The sequence below is a fragment of the Drosophila elegans genome, unplaced genomic scaffold (genome assembly GCF_018152505.1).
Source record: "Drosophila elegans isolate 14027-0461.03 unplaced genomic scaffold, ASM1815250v1 contig_208, whole genome shotgun sequence".
Lineage (NCBI taxonomy): Eukaryota > Metazoa > Arthropoda > Insecta > Diptera > Drosophilidae > Drosophila > Drosophila elegans.
In genome coordinates this window covers 7,380,489-7,396,659 of record NW_024545578.1, presented here as the reverse complement: position 1 = coordinate 7,396,659, position 16,171 = coordinate 7,380,489, and the positions used below count along the sequence as shown (strand labels likewise).

Genomic DNA, 16,171 nt, shown 5'->3' with positions numbered 1-16,171 from the left:
AGCTTTGCAAAAGACTATCCTTGGTAACTACTAAAATCAACCCTTAAATATTTTTAATAGGGAACCTAACTAGAGATTAGTTGTGGATTCAAGTCTTCTTTTTTAATTTAAGAAAGTAAATTCATGTTTTTTTTAATATAAATTAATAAGTGTTTTAGGTCTTAGCAAATCTTGAGGATTCCATATTTTTTATTTTTATACAAAATTCAAGATTGTTTTTTAAAAACAAGTCCAGTTTTTTTTTTGTTTAAGTAATGAATGTAACTTGACTTGTTTTTAAAAAGTTATCAATAAATTATTCTTGTACAAGTAGAGCAGAATAAAAATTATACGTTTTTAATTAAAGTAGCCAATTGTATAATTAAAAAATGTTTGAAATTGGTATTCGAAAGTGTTAGAAAGCGATTGGCATTGCAATAGAATAGGTGACAACCCATAAAAAATCCCTAAGATAAATTTAAAGCCATACATTTCAGTAGGCAATGCTGACATCTGTCAACTAAAGCTGTCATTACCAGCAAAATTGATTTGCAACAAAGACTTTTAAGGAGCTAAAACATAAAAAAAAAAACTAAAGAAAAATGTTGGTGGCATGGGCTAAAATGGCCACAGGTAAGACACAACCAATTTTATTAGCTCAACTCTTTCTGAATAAAAGAAAACCATGGCAGTGTGTGCAAGGTTTGGCCTGAAGATTAATCAGGCCAATGGTGGCCAAGGTGGAAGGTATTTGGGTAATTGTGTGAAGTTTCCCAACCATGCCCGCTCCTTTCACGCATCCCTCTCGCTTTGGGATGACAAGGGAAAGGACAAGGACAAGTTGAGCGATGAATGTGAGCCCGAGCCGAAAGAAGTCTGCAAGACGGACGCAGAGCTGGTCAAGCAGAAGGATGAATGCGAGGATGGGGAGTCGGGCGGAGGAAAAGGCAAGGAGCTGGAGAGCAAGGGTCGCAAGGGTGTTATCCACGCCGTCATCGGTCCCGTCATCGATGTGTACTTCGAGGAGGAAGTTCCGGAGGTGCTCAATGCCCTCAAGGTGCTGGATTCTCCCATCGATAACCTGGTATTGGAGGTAAGTCGAGGGTTTATAGTTATAGTTAACTCTGATTTATTAGAAAATATATCATTAAAAATGGGTAAAATATTAATTTTTAACTGAACTAATTTAATAAGTGCTCAATGGGTGTTCAAAATTTCTATAGATTGGAAAGGTGTTTAAAAAAATTATTAGGTAACATTTTTTTTAGGGTTACGAATTGGATTCAAAGTTTATCACGCATACGCACTGTTGCATTTGCTTATTATAAATGTCGAATAAGTAATTTAAACGAAAAATCGAACTGTTTGAGAAACCTTTTTTTTTACCCACCCCAATATAGATATTCCTAAAATAGAGCATATATTTTCCTAAATTTTTATAAATCTGCTTTGAAAACTTTATTGTTTCGAGCTTATCAATTAAAAATAAATCTATATAATGTGAGATGCTACTTGGTAGGAAATTTCGCTGATAAATACATGTCCTCACATAGGTTTTCCATCACCTGGGCAACAACATCGTCCGTTGCGTGGCCATGGACTCCACGGAGGGTCTGCGTCGTGGTCAGAGGGTCGTCGACACCGGCTACCCCATCCGTGTGGCGGTGGGCAAGGCCGTTCTGGGCCGCATCCTGAACGTGGTGGGCGATCCCATCGACGATCGCGGCGAGATCAAGTCGGATTACTACTCCTTTATCCACAACGAAGCCCCGGAGTTGACCGATCTGAGCGTGAAGCCGGAGATCCTGGTCACCGGCATCAAGGTGATTGATCTGCTGGCTCCGTACGTGAAGGGCGGCAAGATTGGTCTGTTCGGTGGCGCCGGTGTGGGCAAGACGGTGCTCATCATGGAGCTGATCAACAACATAGCCAAGTCCCATGGCGGCTACTCGGTGTTTGTGGGCGCAGGCGAGCGCACCCGTGAGGGCAATGATCTTTACCACGAGATGATTGAGTCGAAGGTGATCTCCCTGGAGGATGACACCTCGAAGGTGGTGCTGGTCTTTGGCCAGATGAACGAACCGCCGGGCGCTCGTTCCCGCGTGGTCCTCACCGGACTGACCATCGCCGAGTATTTCCGCGATGTCGATGGCCAGGATGTGCTGCTGTTCATAGACAACATTTTCCGTTTCACCCAGGCGGGATCGGAGGTGTCGGCTTTGCTCGGACGCATTCCCTCGGCGGTGGGCTATCAGCCGACTCTGGGCACGGACATGGGCACCATGCAGGAGCGGATCACCAGCACCCGTAATGGTTCCATCACCTCCGTTCAGGCTGTCTACGTGCCGGCCGATGATCTCAGTGATCCTGCTCCGGCGGCTACCTTCTCGCATTTGGATGCCACCACAGTGCTATCGCGTCCAATTGCTGAGCTGGGTATTTATCCGGCTGTGGACCCCTTGGACTCCTCGTCCCGCATCCTCGATCCCGATGTGGTGGGCGAGGAGCACTACAATGTGGCCCGAGCTGTTCAGAAGACCTTGCAGGCGTACAAGTCGCTGCAGGACATCATCGCCATCCTGGGAATGGACGAGCTGTCCGAGGACGATAAGTTGACGGTGGCCAGGGCACGCAAGATGCAGCGCTTCCTCTCGCAGCCGTTCCAAGTGGCCGAGGTCTTCACCGGACATCCCGGCAAGCTGGTGCCCGTGGAGAAGTGTGTGGAGGGCTTTAAGCGGCTGCTAAATGGCGAATACGATGACATCCCGGAGATCGCCTTCTACATGGTAGGCGATGCGGAGGAGGTCCTGGCCAAGGCCAGCCAACTGGCCGCCAGCATGTCGGGGGATGAGCCCAAGTCGCCGCCAAAGGACAAGAAGGACGAAAAGGACACCAAGGAGGCCAAGCCGGAGGAGGGCAAGAAGGAGGAGCCCTCTAAAGGGGAGGCCAAGGACGACAAGCCAAAGGATCCGGAAAAGAAGGACAAGTGAATTTGAATGCCTAATTCCCCCAAATATGGGAACTATAAGTAAACTACAAGATTTCGTTTACTAATTATTTTTAAGAATGTTACATTTTGTAATTTTTCAAATACAAATAATACAAATTTACTCATAACAAACATTAACATTAACATGAATTTTAAATTAATATAATTTTAGGGGCTTAAAACTATTATATTATTTGTTTTTTTTTTTTGGCTTACCAAATATATCTGAATCACATATTATTTTAAAAATGTTAATATGTTAAACTATTCAAAATTACTTTAAAATCATTCTTTATAAAATGTAAAATGATGGGTGTTTAATTTTAATTCTTAAATATTTTGAATCTTAAAAACAAATGCAGTATTTTGCCTCCTTTTTGTAAAATATCCAAGCCTAGTTGTTTATTAAAATTTGTTTTAAACTTACAATCCAAATGGTGAATCGTGATTACGTTCCACATGAACGTGCAGTGTAAACGGTGCTTACGTTCCACTTAAACATATGTTTTCCACTTTGCCGGCTGTTGTTACGTTTTATCTCCTCTTCTTCTTCGGCTACAAAATGCTACGGATTCTAAATTTTCGCTTTGGAAATCGTTTATATTCTGTGAAAGCTGCTAAAAAAGATGCGAAAAAATATACAGACACCATCAACCTGCCGAAGACCAAGTTTCCCAATCGTCTGACCGCAGCCAAACGCGAAGAACAGGAGCGTCTTGTTCTGGAGGTAAGTTCTTGGACATTTGAAGTTACCAAATCTCCGATTACCTATTACATATTGCAGAAGAAGATCGCCGTTTCGTATCAATACCAGGAGCAGCGACTGGCGGAGAAGGGACAACCCACCTTTGTGCTCCACGATGGACCTCCATACGCCAATGGCCAACTGCACATGGGCCACTCGGTCAACAAGATCTTGAAGGACATCACTCTGCGCCAGCGGGTGGCACATGGTCAGCAGGTCAACTACATTCCCGGATGGGATTGTCATGGCCTGCCCATCGAATTGAAGGCCACCAGCACTGCTCCGGGACAGAATGCTCTGGAAATCCGGCAGAAATGTGGGTTACTCCCTGGGATGCAAATCCGTTTCTAATCCCTTGTAATCTAATCCTACAGCTCGCGCTTTTGCCTTGGAGGCCATCCAATCGCAGAAGGAGGAGTTCAGAAGCTGGGGCATATTGGCCAACTGGCAGAAGGATGATATCTATATGACTTTCCATCCCGAGTTTATAGTCAATCAATTGCAAATGTTTCACAATCTTTATGAGAGAGGACTTGTATATCGAGATTTGAAGCCGGTTTACTGGTCTCCTTCCTCCAAGTGAGTTGGATAGACTACTAATGGTCAAAAAAAATTATATAATGATTCTTTAGGACAGCCCTGGCGGAGGCGGAGCTGGAATATGATCCCAACCACATAAGTCCTTCGGTATATGTGAGATTTGCCTTGAATCCCAATGGTTTACCCTTGGAAACTAAGGATAAACAGATTTATGCCCTTGTGTGGACCACAACTCCTTGGACACTGCCCAGTAATCAAGCCATTTGCTATAATCCCTCTTTGGAATACATGTTGGTTAGGCTGTCGGATCACAGCGAGGACGAGCTATATCTCATGGCCTCAGCCCTCTCGGCAGACTTTGAGGCAAATACCCAGCTCAAATGTGAGATAGTCCAGCATTTGAGTGGCAACTCATTGGGCAAGTTCAGCTATAAACACCCAATAGACAAAGAACAGTCTAACCTGCCCTTCTTCGATGCTAGTCATGTGCAGGATAGCAAGGGTACGGGCTTGGTGCACACTGCTCCTGCCCATGGACCCGAAGATTTCCTCGTTAGCCTGGCCAAGAAAATACCCGTGAAATGTTTGGTAAATGAGGAGGGCATTTACACAAAGGAAGCCCCTGATTTTCTACGCGGACAATCGGTGCTGGAGCGGGGAAATCCTCTTGTCTTAGAGCACATAGCAGAGGATGTGGTGCACTTCGCCAAGCTGGAACATTCCTATCCCATAGACTGGCGCACCAAGCAGCCTGTGATAATTCGTGCCAGCGAGCAGTGGTTCATCAATACAGAGAAGCTGAAGACTTCAGCTGCTGACGCACTGGAGCGTGTGGAAATCTATCCCCGAACAAATGCCGAGGCCAGCAAGAAGGCATTGCTCACCCAGCTGCAAAAGCGACCCTACTGGTGCATCTCGAGGCAGCGGGCGTGGGGTGTTCCCATTCCCGTTCTCTACAGTCGGCTGACTGGAGAAGTAGTACTCAATGCTGCTCTAATCGAACACCTCTGCAATCTTTTACGCCAGGAGGGATCCATTGACTTCTGGTGGGCCAAGACGGTGGAGGAAATTGTACCCACCAATATACTCAGTGAACTTGGCTACGAAGCCAAAGATCTCGTCAAGGGAAATGACATATTGGACATCTGGTTTGACTCTGGCAGTACTTGGTCTGCTGTGCTGAAGAAGGATAAAGTAGCCGACTTGTATTTGGAGGGCTATGACCAATTCACCGGCTGGTTTCAATCTTCCCTGCTAATGAGCATTGCTGCTCGAGGATGTGCGCCCTACAAGTAAGTTAAGATGTAAGAAAACTAAGGAACAACTTTATAATGACAATCCCTTTGAGGGCCCTCTTTGTACATGGATTCACGGTGGATGAGAACGGCTACAAGATGTCCAAATCGTTGGGAAATGTCATTTCACCCAAGCAGATAACCAAAAAGTATGGAACAGATGCCCTGCGCTGGTGGGTGGCCTCCCATGGAACCCAGCACATGTCCATTACGGTCAGCGATAAGCTGCTGCAGCAGGCGGCTGAGAATGTGAGCAAGGTGCGCGGAACACTAAGGTATCTAAAGGGTGTAATTGGAGAGAAACAATCAGACGAGCAGCTTCTGCTTAAAACTCCCGACACGAGCTATTTAAACCGATACTTGCTAAGCCAGTTGGTTGAATTTGAATCTGAGGTAGGACATTATCTTATCCCCTTATATAATATATAACTAATCACTCTACTCCCATTTAGGTGGTGAAGCTCTACAAAGCCTATGAGTACAATCGCGTAGTGGCCTGCGTTCAAAACTTCCTTGCCAATCAGGTGTCCGCCATTTATGTGCATCTAATCAAGGATCGTTTGTATTGTGGGGATGATCAGGAACTGTTTGCTATTCGTCAGACGCTTACCCACTGCTACCAGCAACTCTGCAAGAGCTTGTGGCCCATTGTTCCTTTCCTGGTGGAGGAAAGCTGGAGCTATTACGATGCCAAGGGTGGAGCATTTCATGAGCAGAGTGTTCGAGCTAACCCAGAATGGCGGGACACAAAAGCCATTGAGCTGGTAAAGGCAGCACTTGATGTCAAACGTCTCATTAACCAGCAGGCTGGAGAGGTAAACACTTGGCACTTGGCTGTAACCATTAAGGGAAGGAAGGGAAGCCAGCTCGATCTGCTGCAAGAACTTCACTGCTCTCTTGGAGAAACTTTAAGAAATTCAGAGCTATGCGAGATACTGCAAGTGGGGTCTGTTACCCTCGTGCAATCCGATAATCACGAATTGGACATAGCCATAACTACTCTGCTGACAACGTTGTGTCCACGTTGTCGTCGATTTAGTTTGGACGAGAATGACGAACACGAGACCTGTGAACGTTGCTCTGCGATAATGAATGTAAAGCATTAGGTTTTGTTGTTTTCTAGGTGTAAGGAATACATTTATGTTTTTAAAAACTCTGCAAGCACTTCATGATGGTGTCCCGCAGTTTGAGACGAGTGGTTGGCTTTCCGCCGCAGATGATGTGCGTCTCGTTGTCCTCAAACTTGATGACCGTGTCCTCGTTGACAAGATTCAGAGTCAGAGCGCCACCAGTGCGGTCCAACTTGATGTTGGAGAAGCCATCTTGCGTCAGTCGCTTCATCACAGCCTCCACATCAATGCTGCCATACTCGTACTTTACGTTCTTCAGCACATCTTCCTTCGTCGGAGCGGTGATATTCGAGCTGGTCTCCTCTTTAATGGTGTCCGCGCACGGCTGGATGCAGTGCACCTTGTCCTTCACCTGCAGAACGCCCGTCAGCGTGGAGAAGGTCACACCGGCAGCCACTTCCCGCGGCGATATCTTTTGGGCCAGCTCCGAGGTGATGTAGATGCGGTCCAGCTTCCGTTTAAGCGGCAAACGTATAATCTCGCCGCACTTGAACGTTATGATCTTCTTGTCCGGCTGTTCAATGAACAGATTAGGGGCTGAGGGATGTGGCTTTGTGTACGCCTCCGGAATGACCAACACATTTGGCTTCAACTCCTTGATCAGCTTATTGGCCTGCTGATAATTCAGGGAGGTGTCGATGGGGCAGTAAAATGCCTTCATGGCCAGTGGTTGGAACGGCGCTAACACTTGCAAATAAGGGAAGTCCGGCTCTGTGAATATGATGGAGTTATTGGGATTGTTGCCCCACATCTCAATAAAGTGCACGGCATCGCCAAAGCGCAGGCTTGGATGACCACAAAAAACAACGCAGGGCTGTGTGAAAAGTTAAATTAAGAGCATTTAATTTGAAGTTCCGATAAAGTAAATCCTACCTGTCGGAAGTCCTTGCTAAAGCCCTCGGAAAACACATGGTTATAGTGCTTCAACTTGTTGTTGCGCAGGTAAAAGGCATGAGGGAATGGATCGTCTGGAAGATACACTTTGTTTTGCTTGGCCGAACTGAGCCACTCGGCCAGGATGTTGGAATAGGCCAAGGAACTATCAGCCACCGGCGAAATGAAGAACATGGGTACATTGTTGAGGCCGGCATTTTCCAGATTCTGTGTGAGGCACTCGAAGAGGTCATAGACAACGCCGGAAGGATAGCAGGGAATCAAAGCGGATCCATTGTTCCGGATTGTCAGTGCCACATTCATGCAGAGCTCGCCCAGCTTGGTGTCCGGATTGACAGTGGGAGCCTGCGTCAGTCCGGTCATGATGAGCACATCGGCATGCTTCAGTGCCGACTGGTTAATGGGACGCGGATGCGTGGTCAGCGTGGAGGAGCCGCTTACGTAGCAAATCTTCTCGTGCGCCGTGCTCAGCACCCAGTTGCTGGAGCCCAAGCAGTAGCCAGAACTCACGGGAGTGGCGATGAAGGCGCCCAGAATGTCCAGCTTCTCGTCGTAGCCCATGATGGTCACCTTGGACAGACTGCCCTGGACATCCTTGAGACTGAAGATGGTGCGCCACTTCTTGGCCCGAAAGGCTTCGCTCAGGGGACTGGGCAGCAGGTGGAGCTTCTCCTTCCACAGTCGCGCCGTGCAAGCCTTGGGCGACACCTCAATGTAGTCCACCAGTTCCTCCAGGAAAAACCGGCCGATCTGCAGCGTTGGCTCCGTCGCATAGACTTTGCCCTTGAAGCCCGTGTTCTCCGTGATGTACGGCAGTGCCAGCATATTAAGATAGTTCGAGATGAGTATCACATCCACCTCGCTGAAGTCCAGCATTTTGTCCATGGGCAGATTGAACTCCGGCGTGGAGTCCACGAACACCCGGCCGCAGCAGTCCTTCAGCTCGCCATCCATCTGGGGATCGTGATCCCGGCTGGGCACGAAGTTGGGCAGGTTGGACCACTTCAAGGACTGGACAAAGGGCAGCGGCAGGAAGTTCAGCACCGTCTGCTCCGTGAGACCGCAGTCCAGCATTATCCGCAGGCCCTTGAAGGTAATGATGTAACATGGCTTGGCCAAGTCACCGCTGAGGCAGTACTGCAAAGTGGACAGTCATTTCCGCTTCTGTTTATTGGCCAGATGACTTACCAAACGCATATTTAACTGCTTAACTGCCACTCGCAATGATTAAACGCTGCAAGTTTGTTTATATTTTGCAAGAGGGATGGAGAGCGATTTATTTCCGACAAGTTCATCTGTGAACCGGAGCTACTAATATAGTAAATGTGATGACTAAACTTTATAAGATTAATAATTAAAACGTTAAAAAGCTTTAACTCAAATTATAATTTGATTTTTTAAGATAATTTTAATTTATAAATTGTATTTGATCCACAATAAATAGTTCACCTAACTGGTTCCATATTCCTTGATTGTCCATCCCTGGTCTCTAAATCTTTTGTTTATTTGGTTTTTTGCTCGATTCAAAAATGTCTCAGCAAATTCGAGTTTTACAATGCATCCAATGCAAAATGTATCAGGTAAGTAAACAAACAACTCAATTAAAACCCAGCACTTAATAAATACTTGACAATTAAGGTGGACATTGTGAAAAAGGCTAACAAATGGGAATGTAAAATTTGCCGCCAAAAGCAGGAATTGCTCAGGGAGTTCTTTCGGGGATCAGGACCAGAATGCCGGGCCAAAGTTCAGCAACTAAACTTGGATCGTGGAATGCAAGAGGAACAACTGGAGGAGAATTTATTCCTTACCGCCCAACAGCAACTGGAGCAGAAGGAAAACAGCCCACAAAAACAGGAAATAACTTTGCCTAAGAAGACCACTAATAAATGGGCCAACTATGTGGATGAAAATACGGATAAATCTACAGCACAACCTACAAAAATCCAAGTTGAAAAGCATGTGGACATCTCTCTGAACTTTCATACATCCAAAAACAAAGTATCAAGATCTCAAAAACGTCCTGCTGAAAATAAACCAGCAGTCAACAAGAAAAGTTGCTCGAAATGGAACGACTTCTTATAAACATTGGACAACATTTATAAAAAACATTACCTATAAAAAAGATTTACATTTTATAACAAAGAAACGCCTCAAGCTCTTCTAATATGCATATATTTCACTATTAAGAAAAAGATATTTTAAGGATAAATGATAACTTTCTTAGCTGCTCAAAAATAAAAGAAATCGACTATTATAGTTGTTCATTACGTTTTATTAAAATCCGATTCGTTCTTGTATGTATGTATATATTGTATTGGTGTGAATCGTGGGAATCCAGATGTCCACATCTAAACTGAATACATTTGCCTTCCGCTGCACTAATGCTAGAAAAATACAAGTTGTATGATCCGCTAAATATGGTAGGTTAAAGATTGTTTGTATAGGGGGGGTTCTCTAATTGCCAATCGGGCTGCATGTTGCACATGCATTACACCTGTCGTATGCGCCACATTGGATTGAATACTCGTGGAGAGACAAGAGTGTTGGTTATAGTTAAATGACGCTTGGACGCGTGCTTATCTTGAGAGAAATTGTAATATTAGTAGCCATCTAGGTGTATATAAACTATTGCCGCCATCTAGGCGCCCTCCTTCTTGGCCACCTTCTCGTCGGAGCCGGTCTCGTCGATGTCATTGGACTCGGTCTCCCCGCCGGGGGTGCCACCTGCCTTGCCCGATGACCTGCGCCGCTTGCGGTTGACGCGCCACGGACGCATGGGAAACTTCATGGCCGGCAGCGGCTCCATGCCGAGTACCTTGTAGATCTGGCGGAAGGCAATGTAGCGCAGGAAGAGCTGTGCCGACACTGTGAGATCCTCGCGTTCTTGTTTGGTCAACTCGAGCAGGGCGTCGGTCGGGTCCTTCTCGCAGGGATCCAGCAAGCCGGGTCCGTTGATCAAGAATCCCGACGACAGGGCCTCCATAATCCGGCGCATGCAGTCGCCGGGTGAGATGGGGAAGCCAGCCGACGAGATCACCTTCTCCACGAGCAGTTCCAAGGACCACTGGGGCAGCGACTGCCAGGAGGCCACGCGCTGGCACAGATCCCTCAGGATGCGGATGACCATGACGCACGATTGCAGGCCAGTGGCCCGAGCCTGGAACCACTTGGCGTGCCGCAAGTCAGCCAAGGCCTGTAAGGAATATAAATTTATAGTTATCAAACCCACAGACTTATTGATTTAGGGGTTTTCCTTGAGCTACTCACACGCAGGCAGGGCTCACGAGCCAAGAATTCGGCATCGCCTTCACCATCACCTTCTTCGCTGGTGGAAACCTCGCCAGGATTGGTGTCGCGCAGCAAAGGCGAAGTGAGGGTAATCTTAACCGAGACAGACTCGTCCAGCACAATCAATGCAGCATCCTCGGCGTTGACCTCAACGCGATAATTGACCTGAATGTCGCCTGAAATCGAGAGAGCAAAGGAACAAAAAAACATCACAATTGTGTCGTCTGTGAAGAGGGCTCAAAAAAATCGAAATACTAGATTCGACTTGGAAAAAGAGACAAACATTGTGGGTGAAATAAAATTCCAGTGTGGGCCCGCAAAATGCACGTAATACATTGTAAAATAATGATTGGCAACAATTGATCTCAAATGCGACTTGATGCACGGTATGAAAAGCACGAATAATGTTTGTTTCTTCCCACGATCCTCGTATTCGCTCGGCTCCCAGCAAACAGGAGATTCATTCGACTTGCGTGCTGGGATCGGTATCGGAATCGGAATCGGTATCTCCGTTTCGGGTCTCGTAAACGGAATTGCAAGCTAGAGACTCGGACTCGGACTTGGCGTCATCCACCCGTTGCAATTCCACTTAGAGCGCGCACTTTTGTATTTTACTGAATTTCGACTCGAGTTGTTTGTTTTGGTTGGTTAGTTTAGTTTGCTATTAAAATATTGAACGAAATTTATGGCTGCGGGAATCTTTGACCAGACGTCTCTCGTTCAGTATTCTCCATTCACCGTGCGCAACGCAAATTTCGGTCGCAATTTTTATTTGCATTTATATAGATATGATAGATTTTCTATTCAAGACAATCAAGCTTGATACACACAATTCGGCCGCTTGGACATACAATATAATATATGTATACGAGATAATAGAGTATAAATATATTTGCTTGGTTTCGAGTGAGAGATGAGGCGCCACATCGGCGCTGCAATTTTGGCTCAAGCACTTGCACTTGCACATTGGCAATCGCGTCTCGTGTGTGGATCAATCATGGCATTGCTTCTTGGCGTGTTGTTGTGTTGTTCAACTTCTTGGCCAGGCCATCAAAGGACTTTATTTACACAAAGTTTTAAGAACGGGCAACCGGAATCAGAAACGAATCGAACGCGCAAACTTTGTATAAATATATTCCTTTGGTTCGAATTTCAGTTGGTTAAGAGTTTGGTTTGACTGTTCATCATGGACACCACACCACATTAGGCTGCTGGAGGCTGGCTGACTTGTGGCACCGAGTCCGCGCTTGTTACCGTGACGATCCGCCGCTGGTGGTTGGTGGTGGTGGAGCGGAGTGGAGCAGAGCGGAGAGCAGCAACAGCCGAGCGGGAGGAGGAGCAACCTGGGAGGGCTGAGCTACAGCTACAGACGGCTAACTGAACGACACACACTTTAGACTCTAGACTCACAGAGCTTCTAGGCTAAGGCTCAAGGCTCGAGGCTCGAAACTTATCCTGCAGAGAGAGAAGCTGAAAACGGCAAATACGTTTTTATTCGCAATTAGTTGCTAAGTTGGCGGGGGCGTTGGGCGCGGTTTGGCTGGCGTGGCAATCTATATCCACCGCAACAACAGGGCTCAACTCTAGTTGTCCTAGTTTATATGTACAATAATTTGATTTAATTTAATTTGATTTATTTTGCTGACTTTTTCCACACAAATTGCCCGTCGATCGTGAACGTAATGAATAGCGAATGTGAACGGATCGTGAGTTGCGTTCAACTTGCATCTTTAGCGCTCCGAAAATCATTTTCATTTTCATTTTTTTTTATTTTTTGTTAGTATTATTGACTAGTTAAGGCCGCTTCCATTTGGCCAAATTCACCTGCGCTGGTCAGAGTGAAATTGGCCAAGCTAAGAACGTATTTATTTATTCTTTTTTTTCTGTTTTTGTTTTGATTCAGTGATGCTTATTAGCCGCATTTATCACTCAAGCCATTTCTCTGGAAAAAGTTTTCATCTGTTCCTCTCAATAGGACAACCGAAATGTCATTTAAGAATAGTGCTATGCAAAAACTACCACTACGATGGCAGCTGCCTCATCTCACTTACCTGCCACCTCCTTGAGTTTGTCGGGCAGCACGTTGGCCACACGCTGCAAGAGACCAGCCGTCGGCTTCTCAGCACAGAGGACGACCAGCTCGACGGCGTTGTCGCCGTGAAGCAGTAGCCCCTTGGCCAGGTAGCCCACGCGCATCACTCCCTTCAGGATGCGCACCACATTGCCACCATTGTCGGCGTCTTTGTGGAACGAGAAGATCTGGTTGTCACGCCCATCCTTCTCCGATGGCTTGTCGGCCTTGTCCTTCTTATTGGCCGCTGCCGCATCGCTGGGCTGCTCGGCCAAGGCATCGGAGACCAGTTTAAGGGCACGCTCGGTGTGCGAGACGATGCGCTGGATGGTCTGCAGCTCCTCCTCCTTGGGATAGATCTCGGCGTGACGCGCAATGGCGTGGCGGTCGTCGCTGCTCTCCGGTCGTCGAACATTGCCGCCGGGCATCATTCCAAAGTGTGGCGGCGGTCCATTGCCCATGCGACCAAAGCGCTGAGCACCTGTAATGAAAAGTTTGAATATATTTCTACTCGGAATACTGCCAAAGTTAACTCCCAGTACCACTTAATAACCAGAAGTTTTGCCCTCAATATAGATTGTTTTAATACATATCAAAGGAGTTTCTTTACGCGCTTATAACATAAATTGGCATTTGTTCCACATTGTTACAAAACATTAAAAATCTGTAAATTAATAAAACTAAAACAATAATTAACCATAGGAAATACAATTAATAAATCTGGTATGATGATTTGTAAGCATTAAACTACCTTTAAACGTTTTTAACTCGAAAAGGAATTTGTCTAAAAGTGTGTCGCTTAAGAGTAAATCTTAACTAAGAAAATGATATTAAGCAACTGCGGCTAGAGTCCTGCCACATTATTACCTAATTCATCATGCATCTTTTAGTGGTGAGAAAGCGTTAATTAAAGATTTATGATTTCACTTGGCAATGATGCTATTTTTGACAAAAAGGGGTGGTTTCAAACTGGGGCGTTGACCAACCCCAAGGAGAATTGTGTGTGCACTCACCTCCGAAACTGCGCGACATCCAGTTGTTGTAGTCATATTCCTCGTTGTATTGCCGGTTACGCTGCTCTTCCCAGTAGTTGCCCTCGTGGTCGTCACCACCTCGATGCGAGGACATCATGGCCCGGTTGGCACGGGCCTCGGCCAGACGCCGCTGACGAGGAGTGGGCTTAAAGTCCACCACCAGATCGGGCTGCACCTTCCGCTTGTACTGCAAGCGATGACGGCGGCCCTTCATGTGCATCTCTTTGGCATTGGGGTCGTTGAACTTGCAGTCGCACAGCTTGCAGTTGAAGCTTAGTATCTTGCCCTCCTCGTCCTTGACCTCTTCGATATACTCGCCGCCCACCGGCTTAATGTTGTCCGTGTTCTCTCCCAGCGAATCGTCTAGGTTATCATCGAGATCTCCGGCTGCATCGCCATCGTTGGAGCCGCCCTCAGGCTTGACGGCGTTCGCAGCTCCTGCTGATCCGCCAGCCCCAGCAGCGGCGGGCACAAAGTTGATCTTGCCCATCTTCTTGGGCTCCTCCGAGGGAATTGGCTTGCCCAACTTCTGATGCAGCTTCACCACCTTCTGATGCTTGGCGCCGCGCACATGGGCGGCGTAAGCATCCGTTCCTGTGCAGGTCACATCGCACAGCTCGCAGTGGTAGTTGTTGCCCCGGTTCTGGGTGGTACTGGTGGCACTCGCGGACATCTTTAGCGAGGCCTCGCGTTTCTTGTGCTTCTGCCCCTCCAGATGCTCCCGATAGGTCTGCGGTCCGGCGCACGATATCTTGCAAACCTCGCAGTAGTGCAACTGCTGGGGCCGTGGTGGCGCCTTGGGACGCATACCCCTCAAAGCCGGAGCCCCCGGAATAGTGGGCCCCATCTTCCGCTGATACCAGTTATTGGGTCCGCCATTTGGCTTCTGATTGGGATTGCCCTGATGCTGCTGGGCCACGTACATGCTGGCTGCATTGTAGAGGGCCGTATCATAGCCGCTGTAGCTGTTGCCGGACGGAGGAGCCGAGCTGGGCGGCTTTGGTCCACCATTGGACTTGTCCATCTTGCCCTTAACCTGGTTCTTGACGGGCGGGGCCGAGTAGTGCGTCTTGCTGACCGAGGCTGTCGATCCGGAGGCGTTGTAGCTGGCCGACGATTGCTGATAGAATGTCTTGGTGGCATCGTACGATTGCATGGCACTCCGGTAGTCGCCGTAGCCACCGCCTGCCCCAGCTGCTCCGCCATAGCCCCCCTGTCCGGCGGCCACAGCGGCGCTCTGATAGGCGGCAGCGTTCGCGTAGGTGGCATTGGTTACTGCCGGGTACGAGACCTGACCCGTATTGTACTGGGTGCCGCCGTAGTTGAACCCAGCGTAGTTGTTATTGGCCATTGTCGTCGGTGTGCTGCAATTACGGAAATCGAATTTGTTGTCAATCTGTTTTTTGTGGCTAACCATTTGCATTTTTGCGGAACCCCCCACGTTTTAATGTGTGTGCGCTACTTACGTTAGCTCCTAGTCCTAACTTAACTTTCCTATCCGACGACTGTCAATATTTATGCGGGCTTATTCGGGAATTTATATGTGCTTTCCGCGTAATAGCCTGTTTATAGCTGTAAAGGCAAAGTGGTCTTAGTCACGTCATGTCGGAAAAGGACCACCCCCTCCATTTTTTCATTGGCTTTTCTCTATCGATTTTTACCCTGCAAATTTAGACGCACTTTTCGCGTGCTTAGCCGACATGCAAGCAAACACACGTGGGGAACCCTTTTCGAATAGTACTTTTAGCCCAAGCTGCACATGTTTGTAGGACAGTTATTGCAATTTTAATTACCTCAATTCGGTGAAATGAAAATTTCGTTCTCTTCTATATGCGCCGGTAGAGATGAGCTGAGTGTTGCCGCAATGATGGTACTATCGAAAGAAATATCGATAGTTAATATGTTACCGTATACAACTCGCTCTGATTCAGAACTCTGAAATTCAATTTAAACATATTTTTAAGCAAACAAATTACATTTAAAAAATAAAGATGGATGGCTAGTTTTGACTCTATCCTTGGACTTGACGACTTTAAAAACAACAATTTTTTTTGAATTACTTAAAGTTAACCATTAGGTTGGTCTTACCCACAAACAAAAGCCGCCAATTCGCCTGTTTACAGTTCTCACAAAAAATGCTTTATTTAGTATTTTAAATATTATTACCAACAGATCTTATCAACTTTATTTATTTCTAATAATT

General features: G+C 46.7%; 5 protein-coding genes across 8 annotated transcripts; 3 read left to right on the top strand and 2 right to left on the bottom strand.

Annotated features, from left to right (window-relative positions):
- The first annotated feature begins 491 nt into the window (after positions 1-491).
- Positions 492-3,100, top strand: LOC108145677 (ATP synthase subunit beta, mitochondrial). Its single transcript, XM_017271231.2, has 3 exons — positions 492-612; positions 672-1,072; positions 1,533-3,100. The coding sequence occupies exons 1-3, from the start codon at positions 582-584 to the stop codon at positions 2,967-2,969; spliced, it is 1,869 nt and encodes a 622-aa protein (XP_017126720.1). The 5' UTR covers positions 492-581; the 3' UTR covers positions 2,970-3,100.
- Positions 3,101-3,505: 405 nt separating this feature from the next.
- LOC108146346 (isoleucine--tRNA ligase, mitochondrial) lies at positions 3,506-6,701 on the top strand. Its single transcript, XM_017272317.2, has 6 exons — positions 3,506-3,695; positions 3,753-4,029; positions 4,088-4,292; positions 4,346-5,545; positions 5,602-5,941; positions 6,001-6,701. The coding sequence occupies exons 1-6, from the start codon at positions 3,531-3,533 to the stop codon at positions 6,652-6,654; spliced, it is 2,841 nt and encodes a 946-aa protein (XP_017127806.1). The 5' UTR covers positions 3,506-3,530; the 3' UTR covers positions 6,655-6,701.
- LOC108146347 (integrator complex subunit 9) lies at positions 6,624-8,843 on the bottom strand. Its single transcript, XM_017272319.2, has 3 exons — positions 8,761-8,843; positions 7,552-8,709; positions 6,624-7,492 (listed from the first exon to the last, which is right to left on the bottom strand). The coding sequence occupies exons 1-3, from the start codon at positions 8,767-8,769 to the stop codon at positions 6,695-6,697; spliced, it is 1,965 nt and encodes a 654-aa protein (XP_017127808.1). The 5' UTR covers positions 8,770-8,843; the 3' UTR covers positions 6,624-6,694.
- A 217-nt stretch (positions 8,844-9,060) lies between these two features.
- Positions 9,061-9,831, top strand: LOC108146233 (MRN complex-interacting protein). The gene is made up of 2 exons (XM_017272158.2): positions 9,061-9,152; positions 9,211-9,831. Exons 1-2 carry the CDS (start codon positions 9,102-9,104, stop codon positions 9,655-9,657), a joined length of 498 nt encoding a protein of 165 aa, XP_017127647.1. The 5' UTR covers positions 9,061-9,101; the 3' UTR covers positions 9,658-9,831.
- LOC108146231 (zinc finger RNA-binding protein 2) lies at positions 9,827-15,846 on the bottom strand. 4 transcript variants are annotated; one of them, XM_041708003.1, is made up of 5 exons: positions 15,762-15,846; positions 13,948-15,332; positions 12,915-13,415; positions 10,843-11,039; positions 9,827-10,768 (listed from the first exon to the last, which is right to left on the bottom strand). In XM_041708003.1, exons 2-5 carry the CDS (start codon positions 15,317-15,319, stop codon positions 10,214-10,216), a joined length of 2,625 nt encoding a protein of 874 aa, XP_041563937.1. In that variant the 5' UTR covers positions 15,320-15,332; positions 15,762-15,846; the 3' UTR covers positions 9,827-10,213. The 4 variants fall into 4 exon arrangements, 3 of the variants coding, with proteins under 3 accessions (XP_041563937.1, XP_017127644.1, XP_041563938.1); XM_017272155.2 differs by lacking the exon at positions 15,762-15,846 and adding an exon at positions 15,435-15,540; XR_001774470.2 differs by lacking the exon at positions 9,827-10,768 and adding an exon at positions 12,118-12,333 and having other exon boundaries at positions 10,932-11,039.
- Between the last annotated feature and the right edge of the window lie 325 nt (positions 15,847-16,171).

Coding starts and splice junctions, on each gene's coding strand:
- LOC108145677 (XM_017271231.2), top strand. CDS start 582: ATGTTGGTGGCATGGGCTAAAATGGCCACAG. Junction 613..671: donor ATGGGCTAAAATGGCCACAG/GTAAGACACAAC, acceptor AAACCATGGCAG/TGTGTGCAAGGTTTGGCCTG. Junction 1,073..1,532: donor TCGATAACCTGGTATTGGAG/GTAAGTCGAGGG, acceptor GTCCTCACATAG/GTTTTCCATCACCTGGGCAA.
- LOC108146346 (XM_017272317.2), top strand. CDS start 3,531: ATGCTACGGATTCTAAATTTTCGCTTTGGAAATCGTTTATATTCTGTG. Junction 4,293..4,345: donor TACTGGTCTCCTTCCTCCAA/GTGAGTTGGATA, acceptor ATGATTCTTTAG/GACAGCCCTGGCGGAGGCGG. Junction 5,942..6,000: donor TGGTTGAATTTGAATCTGAG/GTAGGACATTAT, acceptor ACTCCCATTTAG/GTGGTGAAGCTCTACAAAGC.
- LOC108146347 (XM_017272319.2), bottom strand. Junction 7,493..7,551: donor TTAGCAAGGACTTCCGACAG/GTAGGATTTACT, acceptor CTTTTCACACAG/CCCTGCGTTGTTTTTTGTGG.
- LOC108146233 (XM_017272158.2), top strand. CDS start 9,102: ATGTCTCAGCAAATTCGAGTTTTACAATGCATCCAATGCAAAATGTAT. Junction 9,153..9,210: donor TCCAATGCAAAATGTATCAG/GTAAGTAAACAA, acceptor TTGACAATTAAG/GTGGACATTGTGAAAAAGGC.
- LOC108146231 (XM_041708003.1), bottom strand. CDS start 15,319: ATGGCCAATAACAACTACGCTGGGTTCAACTACGGCGGCACCCAGTAC. Junction 13,416..13,947: donor GATGTCGCGCAGTTTCGGAG/GTGAGTGCACAC, acceptor TTTTCATTACAG/GTGCTCAGCGCTTTGGTCGC. Junction 10,769..10,842: donor CTCGTGAGCCCTGCCTGCGT/GTGAGTAGCTCA, acceptor TATTCCTTACAG/GCCTTGGCTGACTTGCGGCA.